Genomic DNA, 20,047 nt, shown 5'->3' on the forward strand with positions numbered 1-20,047 from the left:
AGTTTAATTCCTGAAAATAAAGTATCAAACAAGTCCAAGAATCCCGCACCTTATATTGATGAGCGTACCGCTTAGTTACGGATCGGGCGTCTCGAATTGTCTCGCGATATCTTGCTCGACCGAGCCTACACCTATATTATACGTTTACTTGGTTTAATTCGGGTTCAGTGGTCTATACGTTTACTTAGGGTTGGTACAGTCCCAAATCAATTCTTTTCGGTTCATTCTTTCTTATTAAAAATCCCATATAACGGTGCACAAATGCATCTAGACCCTCTAGCCATATACCATTTCACTTTGGTAACAATCAATCACCGTTTTACTACTTTGATTCTCGGATCAATTCAATCCACCGTTTGGTTAACCCTAATTTGGTCAAAATCTCAAATCAGTCGTTAAATGTTCTAAAAATTCACGATCAGGAGGCAACCCTACCGATTACAAGTCTAATTGGTCGGGTTAAGCAAATCAAATCACGATTATGCCAACTTTCAATTTTGGCACGAAACCCTAGAAATCAGATTTCATAAATCGGAAGAAATCGGGAAAAAGATTGGCAAACAAACTAGTAAGGAGTGTAGAGGAACTAGTCCTCGAGCAATTCGAACACAAATCTCGGGTTTAAAACGAGAATCTGAGAAATCGAGAAAATTCGAGTTTTCGAAAGAAAGAAGGAGAGAAAGAAATACCAAATAGGAGGGTTCGGAGAGATCCTCGGCTGCTTTCTCGGTTCCAAACTCGATTTCTCGCAACAATCGGGAGTCTGAAAGAAACGGAAAGTTCTCGCACTCTTTTCCTTCTCTTTGGCCGAAAATCACGAAATAATGGGGAAATGGTGAAGTGAGAGAGAGAGAGAAGGTTGGATTTGAGTTTTAGGGCAAAAATCACCCTGAGTGCGGATGCCCCCATCCGAACTGCGGGTGGCTTGACCCGCACTCGGGACTTAGAAAGTTTTCAGACCAAAATCAAGAAAATCCGAGCCTAGTGCGGATGAACCCCACCCGCACTGCGGATGGACCCTACCCGCACTGCGGATGAACCCCACCCGCATTACGGATGAACCCCATCCGCACTCACTACTTAGCCGATTTTGGAGACCAAATTCAAGAAAATCCGAGCCTAGTGCGGATGACCCCACCCGCACTGCGGATGGACCCCACCCGCACTGAGCCTATAAAGTTCCGAAATCTCGAAATTTCGACGCGGTTTCGATTCACACTTAACTTACTTATTTAGGGGAACCTTAATTAAGGTTTAAACTTCTATTTTATTAACATGATTTATCGATTCTTTGTTTTAAATCATTCTAATTAAATTGTAAAAATTTCATAACGTAACATATATGCATCACTCATAAAGTACATGGATTTCAACGGTTTTGATTCGGCATTTGACGTCGATCTAATATATTTTTGGAGTTATGCTCACCAAACTTTGTTGGTGAGCATGTCACACCCTAGCTTTACTCTATATATATATATATATATATATGAGAAGGGATCAAGTTACAACAATTTTTGAGTTACAACAAGTTACAACAAGCATTTTTTATATTTTCAAAGTCCAAATCGTCGATCCAAACCGTTAGATGTGATCTCTACAATAAAATGTGCTTGGAGACCAAATTTTACATTTTTTGGAATTTTTTTACTATTTATTAAGATGGGTACAAAAACTAGTCAAATTCATACCATTGAATTTTGTACCCATCTTAATAAATAGTAAAAAAATTCAAAAAAATGTAAAATTTGGTCTCCAAGCACATTTTATTGTATATATCATATCTAACGGTTTGGATCGACAATTTGGACTTTGAAAATGTAGAAAATACTTGTTGTAACTTGATCCCTCCTCTATATATATATATATATAGAGAGAGAGAGAGGTGGGCTACGGTGAGTTGCGAAGTAAAACGCGTTTCTACTTCATGCCGTATTTTTATTTTGAAAGTCCAAACGACCGATCCGAACCGTTAGATGTTTAATCCATATTGAAATGTGCTTGGAGACCAAATTTTACATTTTTTGGAATTTGTTTACTATTTATTAAGCATTTTTGAAAATTGCTGTTTTGCTGTGAACAGTAAAAACAGTAAAATTTTCTGGACCATCAGATCAGCGACTTTCAAAATTGCTTAATAAATAGTAAAAAAATTCCAAAAAATGTAAAATTTGGTCTCCAAGCACATTTCAATATAGAGAACAAGATGAACGGTTCGGATCGACGTTTTGAACTTAAAAATCGCAAAATATGAGCATGAAGTAAAATAGTCACTTTACTTCGCAACTCACCGTAGCTCATCTCTCTCTCTCTCTCTATATATATATATATATATATATATATATATATATACAAGAGGAGGGTTCCAATGCCTCATTTTTTTCATACCTCATCATACCTCATATTTTATATTTTCGTTTTCAAAGTCCAAATTGTCGATCCGAACCGTTCAACAAAATATTTATACTAAAATATGCATGGAGATGAAATTTTATATTTTTTGAAATTTTTTTGCTATTTTTTAAGATAGATACAAAATCACTGTTTTTGAACCGTTCAAAAAACAGTGATTTTCTACCCATCTTAAAAAATAGTAAAAAATTTCCAAAAATTATAAAATTTCATCCCTAACCATATTTTAGTATGGATATCATGTTGAACGGTTCGAATCGACAATTTAGACTTTGAATATGAAGAAAATGAAGATATAAAATATGAGGTATGATAAGGTATAAAAAAAATGAGGCATTGGAACCCTCCACTATATATATATATATATAGGGTCCGGCTAATTTGCTGCCGGCAGCATTTTAGCCAGAGGTGCTGCCACTGTTTTTTCTATTTTTTGATGTTCAAACAACAAATCTAAACCGTTAGATGTTTAATCTATATTATAATCTACTTGGAGACCAAATTTTACATTTTTTGAATTTTTTTTACTATTTATTAAACTGGTTTGAAAACCGCTGATTTCAATGCTGCAGAAATTTACTGAAATCAGCGGTTTTCAAACCAGCTTAATAAATAGTAAAAAAATTCCAAAAAATGTAAAATTTGGTCTCCAAGTAGATTATAATATAGATTAAACATCTAACGGTTTAGATTTGTTGTTTGAACATCAAAAAATATAAAAAATAGTGGCAGCACCTCCGGCTAAAATGCTGCCGGTAGCAAATTAGCCGGACCCTATATATATATATATATATATATAGAGAGAGAGAGAGAGAGAGAGAGAGAGAGAGAGAGAGGTGGGCTACGGTGAGTTGCGAAGTAAAGCGACTATTTTACTTCACGCTCATATTTTGCGATTTTAAAGTTCAAAACGTCGATCCGAACCGTTCATCTTGTTCTCCATATTGAAATGTGCTTGGAGACCAAATTTTACATTTTTTTTACTATTTATTAAGCAATTTTGAAAGTCGCTGATCTGATGGTCCAGAAAATTTTACTGTTTTTTACAGTTCACAGCAAAACAACAATTTTAAAAAATGCTTAATAAATAGTAAAAAAGTTCCAAAAAATGTAAAATTTGGTCTCCAAGCACATTTCAATATGGATTAAACATCTAACGGTTCGGATCGGTCGTTTGGACTTTCAAAATAAAAATACGACGTGAAGTAGAAACACGTTTTACTTCGCAACTCACCGTAGCCCATCTATATATATATACAGGAACCAAGGGGTCAAAATGGCACATGTGTTAGCAAATCAGGGTAGACTCTACAACTGGGATAGAGAAGGGGCTGGGAAACCAGTGTTTAGCTTAGATGAAATGTAAACGGCCTACGGGCCATGTTGAAACCAAAAAAAAAGAAGAAGAATAAAACAAAAAAGTATGGAAAAAGTTGAGTCTTTTAACTTATTAATTATATAGTAAGGTTGAAACACTTTTATTTTTTGTGCACTTCATCGTGCTTTTTTTATTTTATTTTATGATAACTTATTTTTTAAATCTCATCAAAACCAAATTGTTTCTTTATATGCCCATAAAATATTTATCACTTTATGATTTTATTTTTATATGAATAAAATAGGAGGTCATGAATTCGAAATCCACAAAGTAGGGAAATTCTCAGTATTAATTCACATAGGTTTGAAACGTATTGGGGGGCTTGACCCCAACCCATATTTCAAAATAAAATAGAATAAAAAAACAAGATCGAGATGCCATAATCAAAACATGCAAAATTTTGAAAGTTTTGTATTCATTTAATACAAAGTTAAGCAATTAAAAAAATAATGAAAAATGAATACATAAAACAACATATAAAATGACTTATAAAATGCTCATATTTTTTGACCGTTTGACTTTGTAGTTTGTACATATTAATTCAGAACTTTCAAATTTTTTATGTACATACATTACTCATGAAGTAAACAAATTTCAATGAATTGAATTCGTTCTTTAAAAACAATATAATAGATTTTTGGAGTTGTACTTACCAAACTCTCTTAGTGAGCAGATCACCCGATTCTTTTATTAATAAAAAAAACAAAAAAATTAATAATTGAGTATGTTTTCATGAAATTTTGAAATATATGAGAAACGTTATGATTTATAATGTCTAGGGCATGAACGTTCAGTTAGATTGCTAATGATAGTTTAAAAAAAAATGTAGCTGGAGATTTCTGAATTGAATCGGAAGTTCGGAACAGCACAGAGATTTTGGGTATCTTTGTAGAAGGTTTTTTGAACGGTTGACTTGGAGATTTATAAGTTTAGAACTAATTTTTTTTCATCTACCATTCTACCTCTCAAAATTGCGAGATGCTATATTTTGATATTAGATAGAGGTGAAAATAAAAGTCTAATTTTGATTTATTTTTTAATTTGAATATTAGTTTACAGGCTTGTGTGTTGTTCTATTTTATTTTCATCTTGATTAAAAATTAAAATCTGAAACCAGGACAACGAGAAATAGAAGACATGAAAAGAAGACCAATATGAAAAATACTAAGGACATATAATAAGCTATACTAATTTACAGTGTTCTAAATAGTATTGTAATAATGTTTTCGGACTTTAAAAATTATAATACTATCAGTCGAATAACATATTTGTTTATTATTACTACTATATAAAGAAATGCGTTAATGCTTATGTTTAAATTTGTGCCTATATTTTACAAGTTAAGGTCCAAACAACATATTCGAACTGCTCAACATGATATCCATATTAAATTGTACTTGTAGACCGAATTTTATATTTTCTGAAATTCTTTTAATATTTTTTTAGATAGGTATAAAATTGTTGTTCTTTGTAATACAATTTTTTTTTCTCTAGTAAACAATGATTTTCTTTATAATGATTTTTTTCTTCTTTATATTTAGTCTCCCAACACATCATAATAGGAAGATAACATTAAACATTCATATCAACTGTTTTAATTTTGAATCGAAAATATTAATACGAATTAGTTTTAATTCGTGATGTATATTGTAATGAACATAAAGTGTAATAATATATTATTATCATTATATAGTATAATAATGACACGATATGAACATTTTTTTTAAAAATAAAATCAAATTTAAATATCTCAACGACAAGCACGCTAAGCTTTTTTTTATAATCTTGGATCGGTGGAGGCAAAAAGTATTTGCTCCACTGCATGCATAGTAAGCATAGTAAATTGCCTCCACTGATCCCTGTGGATTTGTTTTTCATAAAAACCAAGTCCGACTTGTTTGTTTTGTTGAAATATTTAAATTTGATTCTATTTTTTTTTTAAATCCGATATGAATATAATAGTAGAAAATATTATCAACATATTATTATTTGTTATTATTATTATTATTACAGTATATAATGTTTGTAATAAAAGATTAAAAGATAAAGAACTTTGGTTTTATTCGGAAAAAAATTCTATTTCACATGTCGGATCAATATCTTTCCAATTTTTTTTTTTTTCTCATATTCTATTTTAATATTGAACTTTTTTTTTTGGATACCAAAATAACAAGACGCATTCTAGATTGGAGATTCTAATAGAAGAACGATGACGAAGAGCTAAAAGTTCAAAAATTAATTTTCTTAAAAATGAATTGCTAGAACATAAACGCTCATTTCACTTTTGCCATTTTTGTTTGGTTGGTCATTTAAATCTGACACGAATCTCAAAACGAAACTTCTTATATTTGAATACCAAATTAATTTTACACGGTCCGATACCGCGAGATAGTCCGTTTCTTTTACAAATGGAGAGGATGTTCACAATTTGAACACACTCCGTCAATAAGTTTGGAGAGAGCTCGGCTTGCACCGAGTTGAGGCGGAGTCAGTTCACTAAGAGCTTCGCTTCTCTTCCTCCGACGAACCGACATGGAAGAAGTAGAAGGCGCCAGTCCTCCCTCCCCTCCTCCCCTCTCTTCCCCGATCGCTTCTCCTCCTCATAACCCCTCTCTTTCCGACAGGAACGAAGAGGTGATCGACGAGAACGGCGAGGATCACGAGCAAGAAATCATCTTGAGTGGTGATGGCAGTCTCTCTGACGAACTTCGTGCGAAGATAGTGCGTGAGGTGAGAGAAATGGATTATATTGTACATTGTTGAAGTTCTCGGTTTGTTCAGTGTAAAGAGGCGATGTTTTAATGGGATTTTGTGATTCTTCTCTTTTTCCTCTTTGTTCATTTATTGGTATATGATCTGATAACAATGTATTTCTAGGTGGAGTTCTATTTTAGTGATGCAAACCTCCCGGCAGATAAATTCTTACTCAACTATACCAAGAAAAATGGTCAGGGTTTTGGTCAGTTTCTCAACTTTAGTTAAAAATATTGTAGTAATTTCTCTTTAATTACTTTACTTTTGATCCAGCACTGATATGATGATGTTGCCGGCTTTATGTTAAGGTAGCTCATCATTTTAAAATTGCATAATTCATGCTCGGAAATGATATTTCTTTATAATTATTTAAAAAAAAAATCAGATATCAACAAATCTTCATTTTTTTTTTCTTTTTTTCATTAAAGCCCTTAGGTACTCACACAACACACTCACACGACTCGAACCCATGTTCTCCCGTGGGAGAACGGATGTCTTATCCAACTGCTCTAGGCAGTGTTGACCAATCTTCATTTTGTTAGTTCTGGATCAATGTAACCATCATTCTATTTTTTTTAATCCTCCTGTAGTTCCTATTAGAATCATCGCATCATTCAGAAAAATGCAGAGACTTGTTAATGACGATTCATTAATTGAAGCCGCACTCAGGACATCATCTAATTTGGTAATTTCTCTTTCTACTTGAAACTTCATTTGAGTTTGCTTGTAAATATTCAAATTCTCTATCAAACCTCTTTTGTAAATGGACAGTCTTGTTCACTTTTACTTTTTGTTGTTTTAGGTTGTTAGTGAAGATGGTAAAAAAGTTAAGAGATTAAATCCATTGCCTGTTATTGCTGAGACGAAAGTTGATAAGGTCATAGCTTTCCTTTTACAGCTAATTTTTTGTGTTTTCTTATTTACCCACAGCCTATAAGTTCTTGTGCTTCCCTTAGTGTGCTTATTAGACCTCATTCAACCAAAAAGTTATTACAACAACAAAGCCTTTAGTCCCAAACAATTTGAGGTAGACTAGAAATCAAATCCAACCGGAGTCACAAAACCAAGGTAGATATAATAGAAAACAACAACAACAACAATCGTACCAGTAATATTAGTAACAATAATAATTATAATAACAATATTATGCTTACACTATAAATCGTAGGAACCTAAATCCTAAGCACTATGTCCTTAACCCCGAATCAAAAGCCTTAGGACCTAAAACCTATAACACTACCCCTAAACTTGATTCCTAGGTCATGGTTCCGGTACATGGATCGCTAACTTCCACGCGCTCCTGTCCGAAGCCAATTCTTTGGATACATTCCATTTTTCAAGTCCCTTTTTACTGCTTCCTCCCATGTCAACCTTGGCCGACCTCCGCCACTCGTGCTTTCAAAACGGCTTATAATTCCACTACGCACTGGTGCCTCATGAGGCCTTCGTTGGAGACTCAAGTGATGTTGGACAGACTTTCTTCAATCAGTGCTACCCCTACCTTCAACTGTATCATTGTTTCTGATTCGGTCCCTTCTTGTATGATCCCAGATCCAACGCAACATACGCATCTCACGAACGGTTGTGGTGGAGAATTTACCAGAAAATTACTCTGAAGAGAGTATTCGACAAAACTTCGGTGAAGTTGGAAAGTGAGTTTCTTTTGCAAAGTGCTCTCAACATTCTTTTAATAAAACAATATGTGATTTGATAGAATTGATACGAGTTTTGCATTTTAGGATCGTGAACATATGCATTCAAGATCCACAATCTGCCAAAGGATCACATGGTAAAAAGGAAGTATGTTTGATACGTAGTAAGGTATTCTTTTATTCAAGGAGTTGTTTTTAACCTCTCTATTTTTTGTAATTGCTTAATAATATGCCTGCTTGTTGCAAACTTGCAATGTGATATTTAGGTGCATGCCCTTGTGGAATATGACTCCGTAGAAGCGGCAAAGAAAGCTGTAATTTTGCAAAATTTCTAACTCAGCAAAATAAATTTGGCACCGATATATGTTCAGACTTAAACATTGTAACTATCTCAGGTTGCAACACTAAATGAAGAGAAAGACTGGAGAAGTGGGTTGAGAGTCAAGCATTTGTCCAAACGTACACTAAATTTTTACATCAACACACACATGTTTGATAATTTCATTACGAAAAATAAAGAAGCTGAAGGTGGAGAAGTTGGCAGTGATAAAGATGATAAGGTAAATACTCACATTTTTACACAAACATTAACACACACACACACATGCACATATGTATGTGTGCGTGCCTTGAACTTACTGAAGGTTAAGCTTTTAATGCATCAACAGCATTGATTCAAGCAATTAAGCAAAAAAAATCCAACAGGAAAAATAATAAAACAGAAGAAGGGATGAAGAGAATTTACCTTTTTAAAGTCCAAACAATCAAACTAAATCATTCAACATGATCTCCATATGAAAATGTAATTGTAGATCAAATTTTACATGTTTTAGAATTTTTTTGCTATTTTTTTAGATAGGTAGAAAATGACTTTATCTAAAGATTCTAGAGCATTCAAAAGTAGTGATCTTCTATCTATCTAAAATAATTAGTAAAAAATTCTAAGAAAAATGTAAAATTTAGTCTCTCTCTGCATGTGTCAGGAAGAAGAGCATGATGGCGAAGGGGTGATCAGAGAGAACGGCGAGGATCATGAGCAAGAGATTGTTTTGAGTGGTGATGGTGGTCTCTCTGACGAACTTCGTGCTAAGATAGTGCATCAGGTGAGAGATCCAGTACAACATTGCAGGTTCTAACTTGTGGTAAAAGTCTAATTACTTTTTTTTTTGTTGTAAAATTTCAAATCTAAAAGCGTTGTTGACTCGTTCTTATTTTATTTTTGATGAAAAATAGGGCTCTAGCCCATATTTAAGACTCGTTCTTAGTTGTTACTTCAGTGTTGCAAAGAGGCGATGTTTTAATTGGATTTTGTCATTGCTCTTTTTGGTCTTTGTTTATTTATTGCTATGTGATCTGATAACGATGTATTTCTAGGTTGAGTACTATTTTAGTGATGCAAACCTCCTGGCAGATAAATTCTTACTCAAGTATGTGAAGAAAAATGGTCGGGGTTTTGGTAAGTTTCTCAACTTTAGTTAAAAATATTAGTGTAATTTCTATTTAATTATTTTACGGGGCCATGATGATGCAATGCTTTAATCCAACATGTGTGATGTTGCCGGATCCATGTCAAGGTAGCTCATCATTTTAATATTGCATAATTAATGCTTGGAAATGATATTTTCCCTTGCTCATTTGAGTTGTCCTAGTTTTTTATAACTAAAGAAACTTCTCCAAATCAGATATCAAACAAATCATTTCAATTTGTTAGTTTTGGATCAATTCAATCATCAGTCTATTTCTTTTGTATTCCTCCCATAGTTCCTATTGGAGTCATTGCATCTTTCAGAAAAATGAAGAGACTTGTTGAAGACCAGTCATTAATCGAAGCCGCACTCAGGACATCGTCTAATTTGGTAATTTATCTTTTTAAACACTTGTTTCTTCAAATTTCATTCGAGTTTATTTCTTATATACATATATAAATATTCAAGATCTCTATCGAACTTCTTTTGTAAATGGATAGTGTTGTTCACACTTTTTTTTTCCCTGGATATAGGTTGTCAGTAAAGATGGTAAAGTAAGGAGGTTAAATCCATTGCCCGTTATTGCTGAGACGAAAGATGATAAGGTTATAGCTTTCCTTTTACAGCTAATTATATGCATTTGCTTATTTATCCACAGCTTATAAATTCTTGTGCTTCCCTTAGTGTGCTTATTAGAGCTTCAACCAAAAAGTTATGATTTATATTTTTTGAAAGAAATGCTAAATTATATATTGCAGTTACGAATGGTTATGGTGGAGAATTTACCAGAGAATTACTCTGAAGAAAGTATTCGACAAACCTTTGGCGAAGTTGGAAAGTGAGTTTCTTTTGCAAAGTGCTCTAAACATTTTTTTGGAATTGATACGAGTTTTGCACTGTAGGATTGTGAAAATAAGCATTCAGCATCCACAATCCCCTGAGGGATCACATGGTAAAAAGGAAGTATATATGATACGTAGTAAGGTATTATTTTATTCGAGGACTTTCTTTTACACAACTTGTCCCAAGCCGCCTGTGTTGTTTCTTCACAGTCTGTCCCAAGCCAGGAAAAAGGAGGGTCGTGATTAGGCATCCTGAACGCATAAGATATTCACACGTCTCTTAATCGTAGTATCAACTATTTTGTACTTTCTATTTTGTAATTGCTTTAATAATATACCCGATGTGATATTCAGGTGCATGCCCATGCCCTTGTGGAATATGACTCCATAGAAGCGGCAGAGAACGCTGTAAGCATTTATGCAAAAATCTCTATCTCAGCAAAATAAATTGGTGCCTATATGTTCAGACTTACACATGGTAACTATCTCAGGTTGCAACACTTAATGATGAGAAGAACTGGAGAAGTGGGTTGAGAGTCAAGCGTTTGTCCAAACAAACAGTAACTTTTCACACCCATAAACTGTATAAATTGCATGCATTTTCATTGGAAACATACAATAAATAACCTTTCATCTGACAGGGACCTCACATTTTTATTACGAAAAATAAAGAAGCTGAAGGTGGAGAAGTTGGGAGTGAGAAAGGTGATAAGGTAAAATACCCACATTTTTACACACACACACATTAACACGCGCGCACGCACGCACACACATATGTATGTGGGTGTGCCTTGAACTTACTGAAATTCAAGCCTTTAATGCTTCAATAGCATTGATTCAAGCAATTAAGCAAAACAATCCAACAGAAAAATAAAATAAAACAGAAGAAGGTATGAAGAGAATTAATATTTTTTGGAGCTATGGTTAATGGTAATATGCATATTACAGATTGAACCTTGCTATGGATTCATATCTCTATTTTAAAGTTGAAGCCTTTATGCTTCAATCACATTGATTCAAGCAATTAAGCAAAACAATCCACCAGAAAAATAAAATAAAACAGAAGAAGGTATGAAGAGAATTAATATTTTTTGGAGCCATGGTTAATGGTAATATGCATATTACGGATCGAACCTTGCCATGGATTCATATCTCTATTTTAAAGTTCAAATAGTCTATCTGAATCGTTAAACATGATCTCCAAATAAAAATGTACTCGGAGAGCGAATTTTACAATTTTTTTCTATTTTTTTAGATAGAAAATCACTGCTTTTGGATGGTTCAGAATTTTCAAATCAAGTGATTTTCTACCTATCTAATTTTTTTTTTTACAAAATGGTCTGCAAGTGCATTTTCAAACGAAGATCATGTTGTACAGTTCATATTGACTGTTTAGACTATGTAATATGCATATTACCATAGCCTCAATCTTGGTGATTTATATAAATTTGTTTGTTACTTTGTTTAAAATAGATTGCTGCAGTGTTGTTATGGGTATGTATCAGCCTGTTCAATGTACCTTTTTGTTCCATTTTAACCCCTCTGCATGTGTCAGGAAGAAGAGCATGCAAAAGGTAGGAGGCACAATAACAGAAACCAGCGAAAGGGAGATGCACAAAAGAGTGCTATCGAACAAGGTACTTTTTACTATTAATAATGCACATGGAGTACTGTAACCAATGAGAAACAATACCTGTCATGCTTAACCAGCAATAAGAACCTGAGTAAGAAAAGCAGTTTTAGGTTTTAGTGGCACACCTGAGGGTGAAATAAGAACCTTTTATTTAGTATATTTTAATCTGAATTTAGGTGATAGAATCTGAATCTAATAAATTTGTCAGAGTAGGGATGATGCACAAATCCTCCATAATAGAATTAGGTTTGCTGTCTTTGCATGCAACCCTTCTCTCCTTTGTTAGCTAACCAAATGCAACCAGTGTCCTCCCTTCTGGTTTATCTTCAGTTGAACCTCTTTCTGTGGCAGTTCTTTTATTTGCTTTCATGGGGTACTTTGAGTTTGTGATAAACGTCGGGTGCACACCTTTATATATATTTTTTTCTTGTATTTTTTTGTATCTTTTTACTGGAGAGTAGTCAAATCATGTGCCTTATTGATTTTGTCCATGTCCATGCTGTCCTTCTGGGTCAATCTATTTTTTCCCAAGTCATGGGCCCACCAAGATTCCTCGTCAATGCCTTGAACAAATATATGCTTGCCGATCAATGCCTTGAACAAAAAATTGAAGCATCAATTTGTTTGCACATTTTTTTATTTCTGCTGCCATATACTGAATCAATATGCGTCTGTGTAGTTTGCCGACAAAATCGTACTTTCTAGTTCTAGTATTTTTTCTGTTCGTTGCCAAAGTTTAGGGTAGTTCACAAATAATGTGAACCCTAGCTCTCCGTAGGGTCACACACACTGTGCAACAATCTTCCTACTTTCAATTTTTTTCATTTCGGGTTCCTGTTTCCTAAATCTGAAATTTGAATTATTAAATAAAAGAAGTGCGTGAAATATGATAGTTTGAGGCTTTTACTTTTTTTCTACAGTTTGGGCTAATTTTTTTGAAATAAATTGGGGTTGACTAAAGGCTCATTGCATTAAAAGTGCTTAGTTGAGGCATTATTAGTGTCTTTGATTATTATAAAACTTAACCATATACTGAAGACACGATCTTCAGTACCAGTTTTTGTTTATTAATAACTTAGAATTAATTTGTTTTTCACTATACTGATAACTTTTACAGGGCACGGATGTGGTACAGTTCGATCAACTAGTGGAGTTACCGATAAACCCCTTCCTGGCCCGAGAATGCCTAATGGCACGAGAGGGTTTACACTGGGTCGTGGCAAACTGGTTCGTTCTGACCAGAAACCTGATTTGCAAGATCCATGACTTATAAAAAGTTGTAGCTTATACCAATTTGACTTCGAAATATTTATGAATGGCTAACTATATATATCACAAAATTTAACATTTGTGAGTTTGTAGTGTGTATCTTGGTTATCCTTTTGGCTAAATTACTTAACTACGTTTGTATTTTGACGAAAGTAAGAAAACATGGAAACTAATTCGATGGTTGTACTTTGATTGTTTGTTTTGTGTGAATAACCTGACCTTTCAAGGGGTTCCATGTAAATCGCCATGTATATTTTTGCTGATTGACATGTGAGTTCTGTTTGTGTTGCTTTTAATAAAACTACAAGTCTGATATGGTTTCTTTCTGTCTGTTGCTTGAAATTGGTTGTGCAGCCTTTGAGACTACACGCTATTTCCTGTTATCAACACAACAGTTGTTGAAATTTAACTAGCCAATTTGACTTGCCAAATTTCTCAAAATCTGGACACCGGTTATGAATTATGATCGGTACAGGTGCAGGCAGAGGCGGATCATATTTAATTTTTTTTTGTAATTTTACTTATTTTTATAAATTATTTCTATATAATTTAGAGTAAAATACAATGAATATGGTCACATATATGCAACATGAAAATTTTATGCCATTAATTTTTATTCACATTTTATTCTTCCTAGCTCGAAAATCTGATATTGTAGGCTTAGGACCGACAAATTGGAAATAGATAAATAAACATGGAAGCGTCTAATTGTCCACAGCTTTTTGTCCACCATTTGTCCACAGTTTTGACTTACTCGAATACTGTAAAATTACTTCTACATGCTATATAATTATACAATATATCACATAAAATATATCAGTTAATCACAAAACATCCAGCAACTATTTGAAGTGGTCCCATGATAGTTAGAAAAAGATTGCAACTTGCACAACAGGACAAAATAAATGTACTTTCAAACTGTACTTTCGGAAATTACAGTTATAGAAAGTTATTAGCAGTTAAAGTTAGTTATTAGCAGTTATTGGCAGTTAGAGTTAATTATTAGCGTCCGCACTGGGTTGAATCTTGTATACTGTAAAATTGAATCTTGTATACAGTAAAAATTTTAATTGAATCTTGTATACTGTAAAATTGAATCTTCTACACAGTAAAATTTACAATTGAATCTTGTATACTATAAAATTGAATCAACAGAACTGTAAAATTGAATCTTGTATACAGTAGAATTTTCAATTGAATCTTGTATACTGTAAAAATTAAATCTTGTATATAGTAGAATTTTCAATTGAATCTTGCATACTGTAAAATATATACTGTAAAATTGAATCTCGTATACTGTAAAATTTTCAAATAATACTGTAAATTTTCAATTGAATATTGTATACTGTAAAAAGACAGATAGAAGTGGATAAGGTTGTGGACAAATGATGGACAAAACCCAGTGGACAGAAACCTTTTCTCAATAAACATATCGTGTTTCATCTAAAATTTTGGTCAAAATCAAGTCGGATTGGGTAGACAAAAAACCAGGCCACCAGGACCAATTAAATTAGTCCATGGGTTAAGTTGGACTTTTAAACTATGAAGATTAATTATAGAATATCAGTGTAGTTTAGGGCTGCTAACGAGCTGAGTAAGCTCGAGTTATGGACAACTCAAATTCAACTCGGAAGATAGTGAGTTGAGTTGACTCGAGTTGAGAATATTGAGCCAAGCTGGCTCGCTGACTCGAATTCAACTCATGAGTAACTCGAGTTTGCTCGTGACTTGTGAGTCAACTCATTTAAGGTGTTCACTCAACTCGAATCAGACTAACTCGAATTTTAAATGAACGAGTTGTTAACGAGTTTGTTACTGAGCTGAGTTCGAGTGACTCACGAGATTTTTATACAGCCCTAGTGTAGTTTCTAAATCGTGGGATTAATATAGGCAAGATAAAAGAATAATAGCTCCAAAATAAGTGCTTACATGTTGTAGATAACTTTAGCAAGAATTCGGACATCAAATTTGATGTGACAATTTGAACCGAATTTAATCTATCTGTTTAAATTAACATGAATTTGCCAAAGTGCATTTTGGCAAGGACATCTCAAGAATATTAGTTTGTTTTAACATAAATACATGATGTTAATGCACTTCAACAATATTTAAAATTTCTAAGTTTGATGTAATCTGTTATTGTAGGTGGCAGAAAGTTGCACGGCGTCAGGTTAGCTAACGGTGCGGGATTTATATTGTGTGGGTGAGTGGTAATGCTCCCAGCCGGGTTCAGTGCTCTGCTTCTGTGGATGTGAGCAGATCACCGAACTCAGGGGAAGGCATTCACTCGGAATTTGCTTTCTGCTTTCCTCCTGGTTCACCCCTTGTGACAACCTACGTTCGTGATCAGTTGTCGGAGGTTTTATTATTTGCGGTTGCAGGGACGTTTTACTCCCGACGGGCGCAAGCCCCCGCCGTTAATTACATCAGAAAGACCTTTCGAGTCTATCTGAAGACCTCATGCATTCCGGGATGTGTGCCTATTTGGATTGAACCGGATAATGGGGCTAAAAGGGGCTCATGTATGGTCTGTTTTGGTCGTATGGTTGGTTCTCATTTGATTTATGGGTATGTTTTGGTAAATTGTCATGATGTGTGCATGAAAAATATGGATTTTATGTGTTTGAAATGTGAGAACATTCGTGAGAAATATCATTTATGTATTCTTAATTCGAGTGGATTATTTAAATATCATTTCTATGTTTTTATTTATAAAAATATATCGAGAGAGGGGTATTTTGGTCATTTCAGGTTATGGCTGAGACCTAAACATATTCAATTTTTATATAAAATTGTAGAGGATTTAATTTAGGTTCATTTGGAACTGATTTGAGTTGATTTGGACTTAGTATGGAAAAGTTATGACCAAAAAGGACTTGAAAGGACTTGTTTGTGAAGTTTTGGTATTTCCAGGGACTGGTTTATAAGTTTTCAGGGACCTGAGGCTGTGATCTGGGCTTTTGACAGGGTCTGGAATGTAATTTGGGCCTTTAAGGGCTTATTTGAGAAGGTTTTATGCTGACAGGGGTCTTTGTGTAAATTTACAGGGACTCCTCTGTATATTTTAATAAACAGAGGGATTTATATGTAAAAAGGGGATCTTCTGGTCACATATGGACTTTAAGATTGGTGCTGGACATTAAGATTTGGACTTTTGGGTCTTTAGGATGTGCACAAGCCATTGGATCGAAATCATTGGGCTTTGAGATGTACATAAGAGATGTGATTGATCTGGGCTTTGAGATTGGGCTTTTGGGCCTTTGATATGTGCGCAGAGTCCCTGGATTTAACTCATTGGGCCTTGAGATTAGTGCCATATCACTTTAATCCGTTTGAATTACTGACATAGGGGTCCCATGCTGTCAGGAGCCGTTTGATTCGTAAATTTGAATATGGGCTTTTAGATCAAGGGGTTTGCTTCAAGATTCGTATTTCCTGCTTTGATGATCGTGCAAGAGGATTTCTCGGCTAGGGTTCTTCCCCGATGAACTCCTTCCGACCGATCTAGACCACGGCAGCGCCGGCCAAGGGTATAGTTGTGATCGTGAGACTCTCAGGAGTCTATTGGTACCATTGTCGGCCGTCGGAGGCCATCAGAGGCGGCGGAACAGGCATCTACAGTACCTATCGGTATCGATTGAATTCCAGATCCATTTCAGTTGATTTCTTTGGGTTTTCTTTCAATTAATTGGCTATTTAGAGTCGTGTGATGCTATAGGAGACATTAGAGATGTCAATTTGAGGTTTAGAGAAGTTTTAGGCACATTTTGAGCTTTATGGTTTCGGTTTCAGTACCGAATTGGTACGAATAGGTGGTACAGGGGTTTTTTAGTAGAATTGGGCATTCAATGAGATCATGTATGCCATCTGGAAGGATTTAAACCATTTTGGGAGCATTGGTTTGTATTGGATTAAGTTCTGGATCAGACTATCATGATGAATATACAATTTTCAATATTTTTTAGATTAATTCCTCTTGAACTTTATATAAGATGTATGGTTTTTGTTTCATGGGTTCAAAGATGGACATGCCAAGGATTTTTGTTCCAAATTTGAGAATTTTCTGAGCTCCTTTGGTTAGTCAAAAGGGCTGACTTACAACCAGGGGCATTGATGGTAATTTTACCATTCTAAATACAGAATTTTCATGAACTTTGAAACCTCATAACTTTTCATAGGAATATCTAAATGAGATGAAGTTTATATCAATTTTGGGTGTTTTGATGTGTTATATCTGACTGTGAAGTTCATTTTTCAATTCAGTCCATGGTTTAATCAGTATTGACAGATCTGTCAGCATAGGTCAATTTCACTGTTTTTGAGTGCTTATGCTATACCAGTGATACTTCTAATGCAATTAGGTGCTGAAGCTGAGTATGTCATGATACCAAGCATTGGTATAAGTGTTCCTGAGGTCTGGTATGTTTCAATACAAGTTTTCAAAGGCATTTAGCCACTGTTTTCATACCAGAAAAGTGTAAAACAGAGATCAAAGGGTTCAAAGTTCATCAAATCACTATTCTAATACATTTTAAACATGTCAGAGTTTGGAAATATGCAGGGAGACCCCTGATTGTTTTGAAAATCATGTTTTGAGTATATCCACTTGATTTTGGAGGGCAATATCATCAAAACTTCATTGGATAAAGAATGTAAATAGCATATGGCAGTATAACTGCTGCTTATTTACATCTTAGTCCTCAGTTTCTCACTTTTTGCAATCAAGTCCTCCAAAACAATGAAATTAGCCATTTAAAGGGGCATAACCTCACTATTTCTTTGGATTTAATTGCAAAGAGGCTCTCTCAAGTGGTCTTAGGGTTGAGAGTTGCAAAGGATGCCTGTGGCTCACTTTAAACAACCCTTGTGTGTTTATCTTTTTATTTAAGTCACTTTTTCCCTTATTTTGATTATTTTTGTAAAGAGATCAAAGGGTCAGATGAGCAAGGATGCCTGTGGCTCACTACACTCATCTTTACCTCTAATTAATTTACAAAAAGAATCAAGGGAGGCAGAGAAGAAGAAAATGCAAGAAAATAGAGAAAAATGTGCAAAAATATAACTTTTTGTGGAAAGTTTGTATCAAAACAGTATATTTTTATGTTTTTAATGTTTATAAACATTATTTAAGTGTTTTTAAAGAAGATCATTGCATCAGAACAGAAAGGACGTAAAAGGCATAACAAAAGAAGATCAAATAGCAAGAGATCAAACTTTATTAATGGAAATAATACATACAATGCCCCCTGGGGGCCTTACATTGAATCCAAGTCCTAATTACCTATGAATTAGACTTGCCAAGCACAGAGGAAGCTTATGGTGTGTGTGTGCACCACTTGATGTGCGTAAATGTGTGTGTTTGTGTGTAGAGAGCTTGATGTGTGTGTATCTTTCTCTAGCTATCTCTTCTTTTCTGTCTGTGTGTCTCCTTCATTTGGGGTGCCCATTTATAGGCAAAAGGCTAGGGTTTAGAACTTGTAGGGCTGAGGTGGTCTCATCTTGGCCCTTGGTGTTTGATCAAATGTCTGTCTGTGTGTGGCTTCATTCCATGTGTGTTTTGTGTAGGGGATTACCCAATTGTGTTTTGACATGTCACTTGAGTGTGTTGGATGCATTTGGTCCCTTGGATTAACCTTTAGGGCATTGTATGGCCTGGTAGCCCTTGATTTCATGGCTTCTGAGGTGCAATTTGATTTGCATGACTCCTGAGGTGCAGGAGGGATATTCCTCTATTTTGGACTAATCCCAGGTGCTCTGGGCACGTGTCCTGGGGACCAGGTGACGTTTTAACGGCTGTATATGCCATGTTGTGTTGGACCCGAGCACTCCTGAGCTTAACATGGTCCATTTCTTGGTTATTGTGTTTCAAGGCATGATGCATTGCCATATGGCATCGCTTTAGTCCCTGTATAGTGTTCCAAGGCCCAATTTACCATTTAAACAAAGAATCCAATGTTGTCAGCCATGGCATGAACCGAGCTAAAGCTCTTTGGTCAATTCATCTCATGGAGTCCCTTGAACCTCAAATTGAGAGCCTTAATAGCATCGCCCGAGTGTATTGAGCATCCCTGTCAAGTTTCAAAGCTTAATTGCATCTCTAGCCCGAGTTCACAAATTCCCTCTTCTTCTCTTCTCGGCTCAAATTAGAGCTTGTGAGAAGGAATTGACCGTTGAGATTTAAGCAGAGAGGAGCTAGCATAGTCCCTTATTGATCTTAGCTAAAGGTTTGTTCAATTCCCTTTTAAATTCCTCGAATTCTGGCTCTGAGTTTTAGCCATGGCGCGAGAGAGAGGGAAGGAGAAGATGTCAGGGATCAAGGGCCCGCCTGTCAGCGGCTCAGGGCACATAATCCTTCTTCATTTAAATGTATATGGGCTCGGTGTATTGTGAACCGCGCAAGGGGCAGTGGTATGGCTCATGGAGCTCCGAGAGCATGCAAATCGAAGGGGTCGAAGGCGCTGAGTTTAAACTCAGCGCTTCCCTGTTTGATTTGGATGGGCAGGGTGTATCGTGCACCAATTCACTGCCATCTCGGTGCATATAGCTTGTTTCCCATGCTCTGCGTTCATCCATCTCTGAGTTCCAGCGAAATTTCATTTCTTTCACTGAATAATGGGTCCCACTTGTAGGATGGGGGTTTG

At 35.0% G+C, this 20,047-nt stretch overlaps 1 protein-coding gene across 3 annotated transcripts in view; it reads left to right on the forward strand.

Annotated features, from left to right (window-relative positions):
• The window catches only part of LOC144546658 (uncharacterized), a 30,699-nt gene extending 17,101 nt beyond the window's left edge, over positions 1 to 13,598 (forward strand). For 2 of the 3 annotated variants that reach the window (XM_078295189.1, XM_078295188.1), the window contains exons 6-19: positions 8,284 to 8,365; positions 8,463 to 8,510; positions 8,592 to 8,756; positions 9,180 to 9,299; positions 9,571 to 9,652; positions 9,958 to 10,052; positions 10,196 to 10,267; positions 10,421 to 10,500; positions 10,565 to 10,646; positions 10,859 to 10,912; positions 10,996 to 11,064; positions 11,146 to 11,217; positions 12,060 to 12,141; positions 13,255 to 13,598. In XM_078295189.1, the coding sequence (XP_078151315.1) occupies positions 8,284 to 8,365; positions 8,463 to 8,510; positions 8,592 to 8,756; positions 9,180 to 9,299; positions 9,571 to 9,652; positions 9,958 to 10,052; positions 10,196 to 10,267; positions 10,421 to 10,500; positions 10,565 to 10,646; positions 10,859 to 10,912; positions 10,996 to 11,064; positions 11,146 to 11,217; positions 12,060 to 12,141; positions 13,255 to 13,403 (1,252 nt within the window). In that variant the 3' untranslated portion in view covers positions 13,404 to 13,598. Of the gene's footprint in view, positions 1 to 8,283; positions 8,366 to 8,462; positions 8,511 to 8,591; positions 8,757 to 9,179; positions 9,300 to 9,570; positions 9,653 to 9,957; positions 10,053 to 10,195; positions 10,268 to 10,420; positions 10,501 to 10,564; positions 10,647 to 10,858; positions 10,913 to 10,995; positions 11,065 to 11,145; positions 11,218 to 12,059; positions 12,142 to 12,598; positions 12,965 to 13,254 lie in introns of those variants that run through there. The other variant, XM_078295190.1, reaches the window with a different exon arrangement.
• Positions 13,599 to 20,047: the final 6,449 nt, after the last annotated feature.

This window comes from Carex rostrata, chromosome 30 (assembly GCF_964058835.1).
Source record: "Carex rostrata chromosome 30, lpCarRost1.2, whole genome shotgun sequence".
In the NCBI taxonomy this organism is placed as follows: Eukaryota; Viridiplantae; Streptophyta; class Magnoliopsida; order Poales; family Cyperaceae; genus Carex; species Carex rostrata.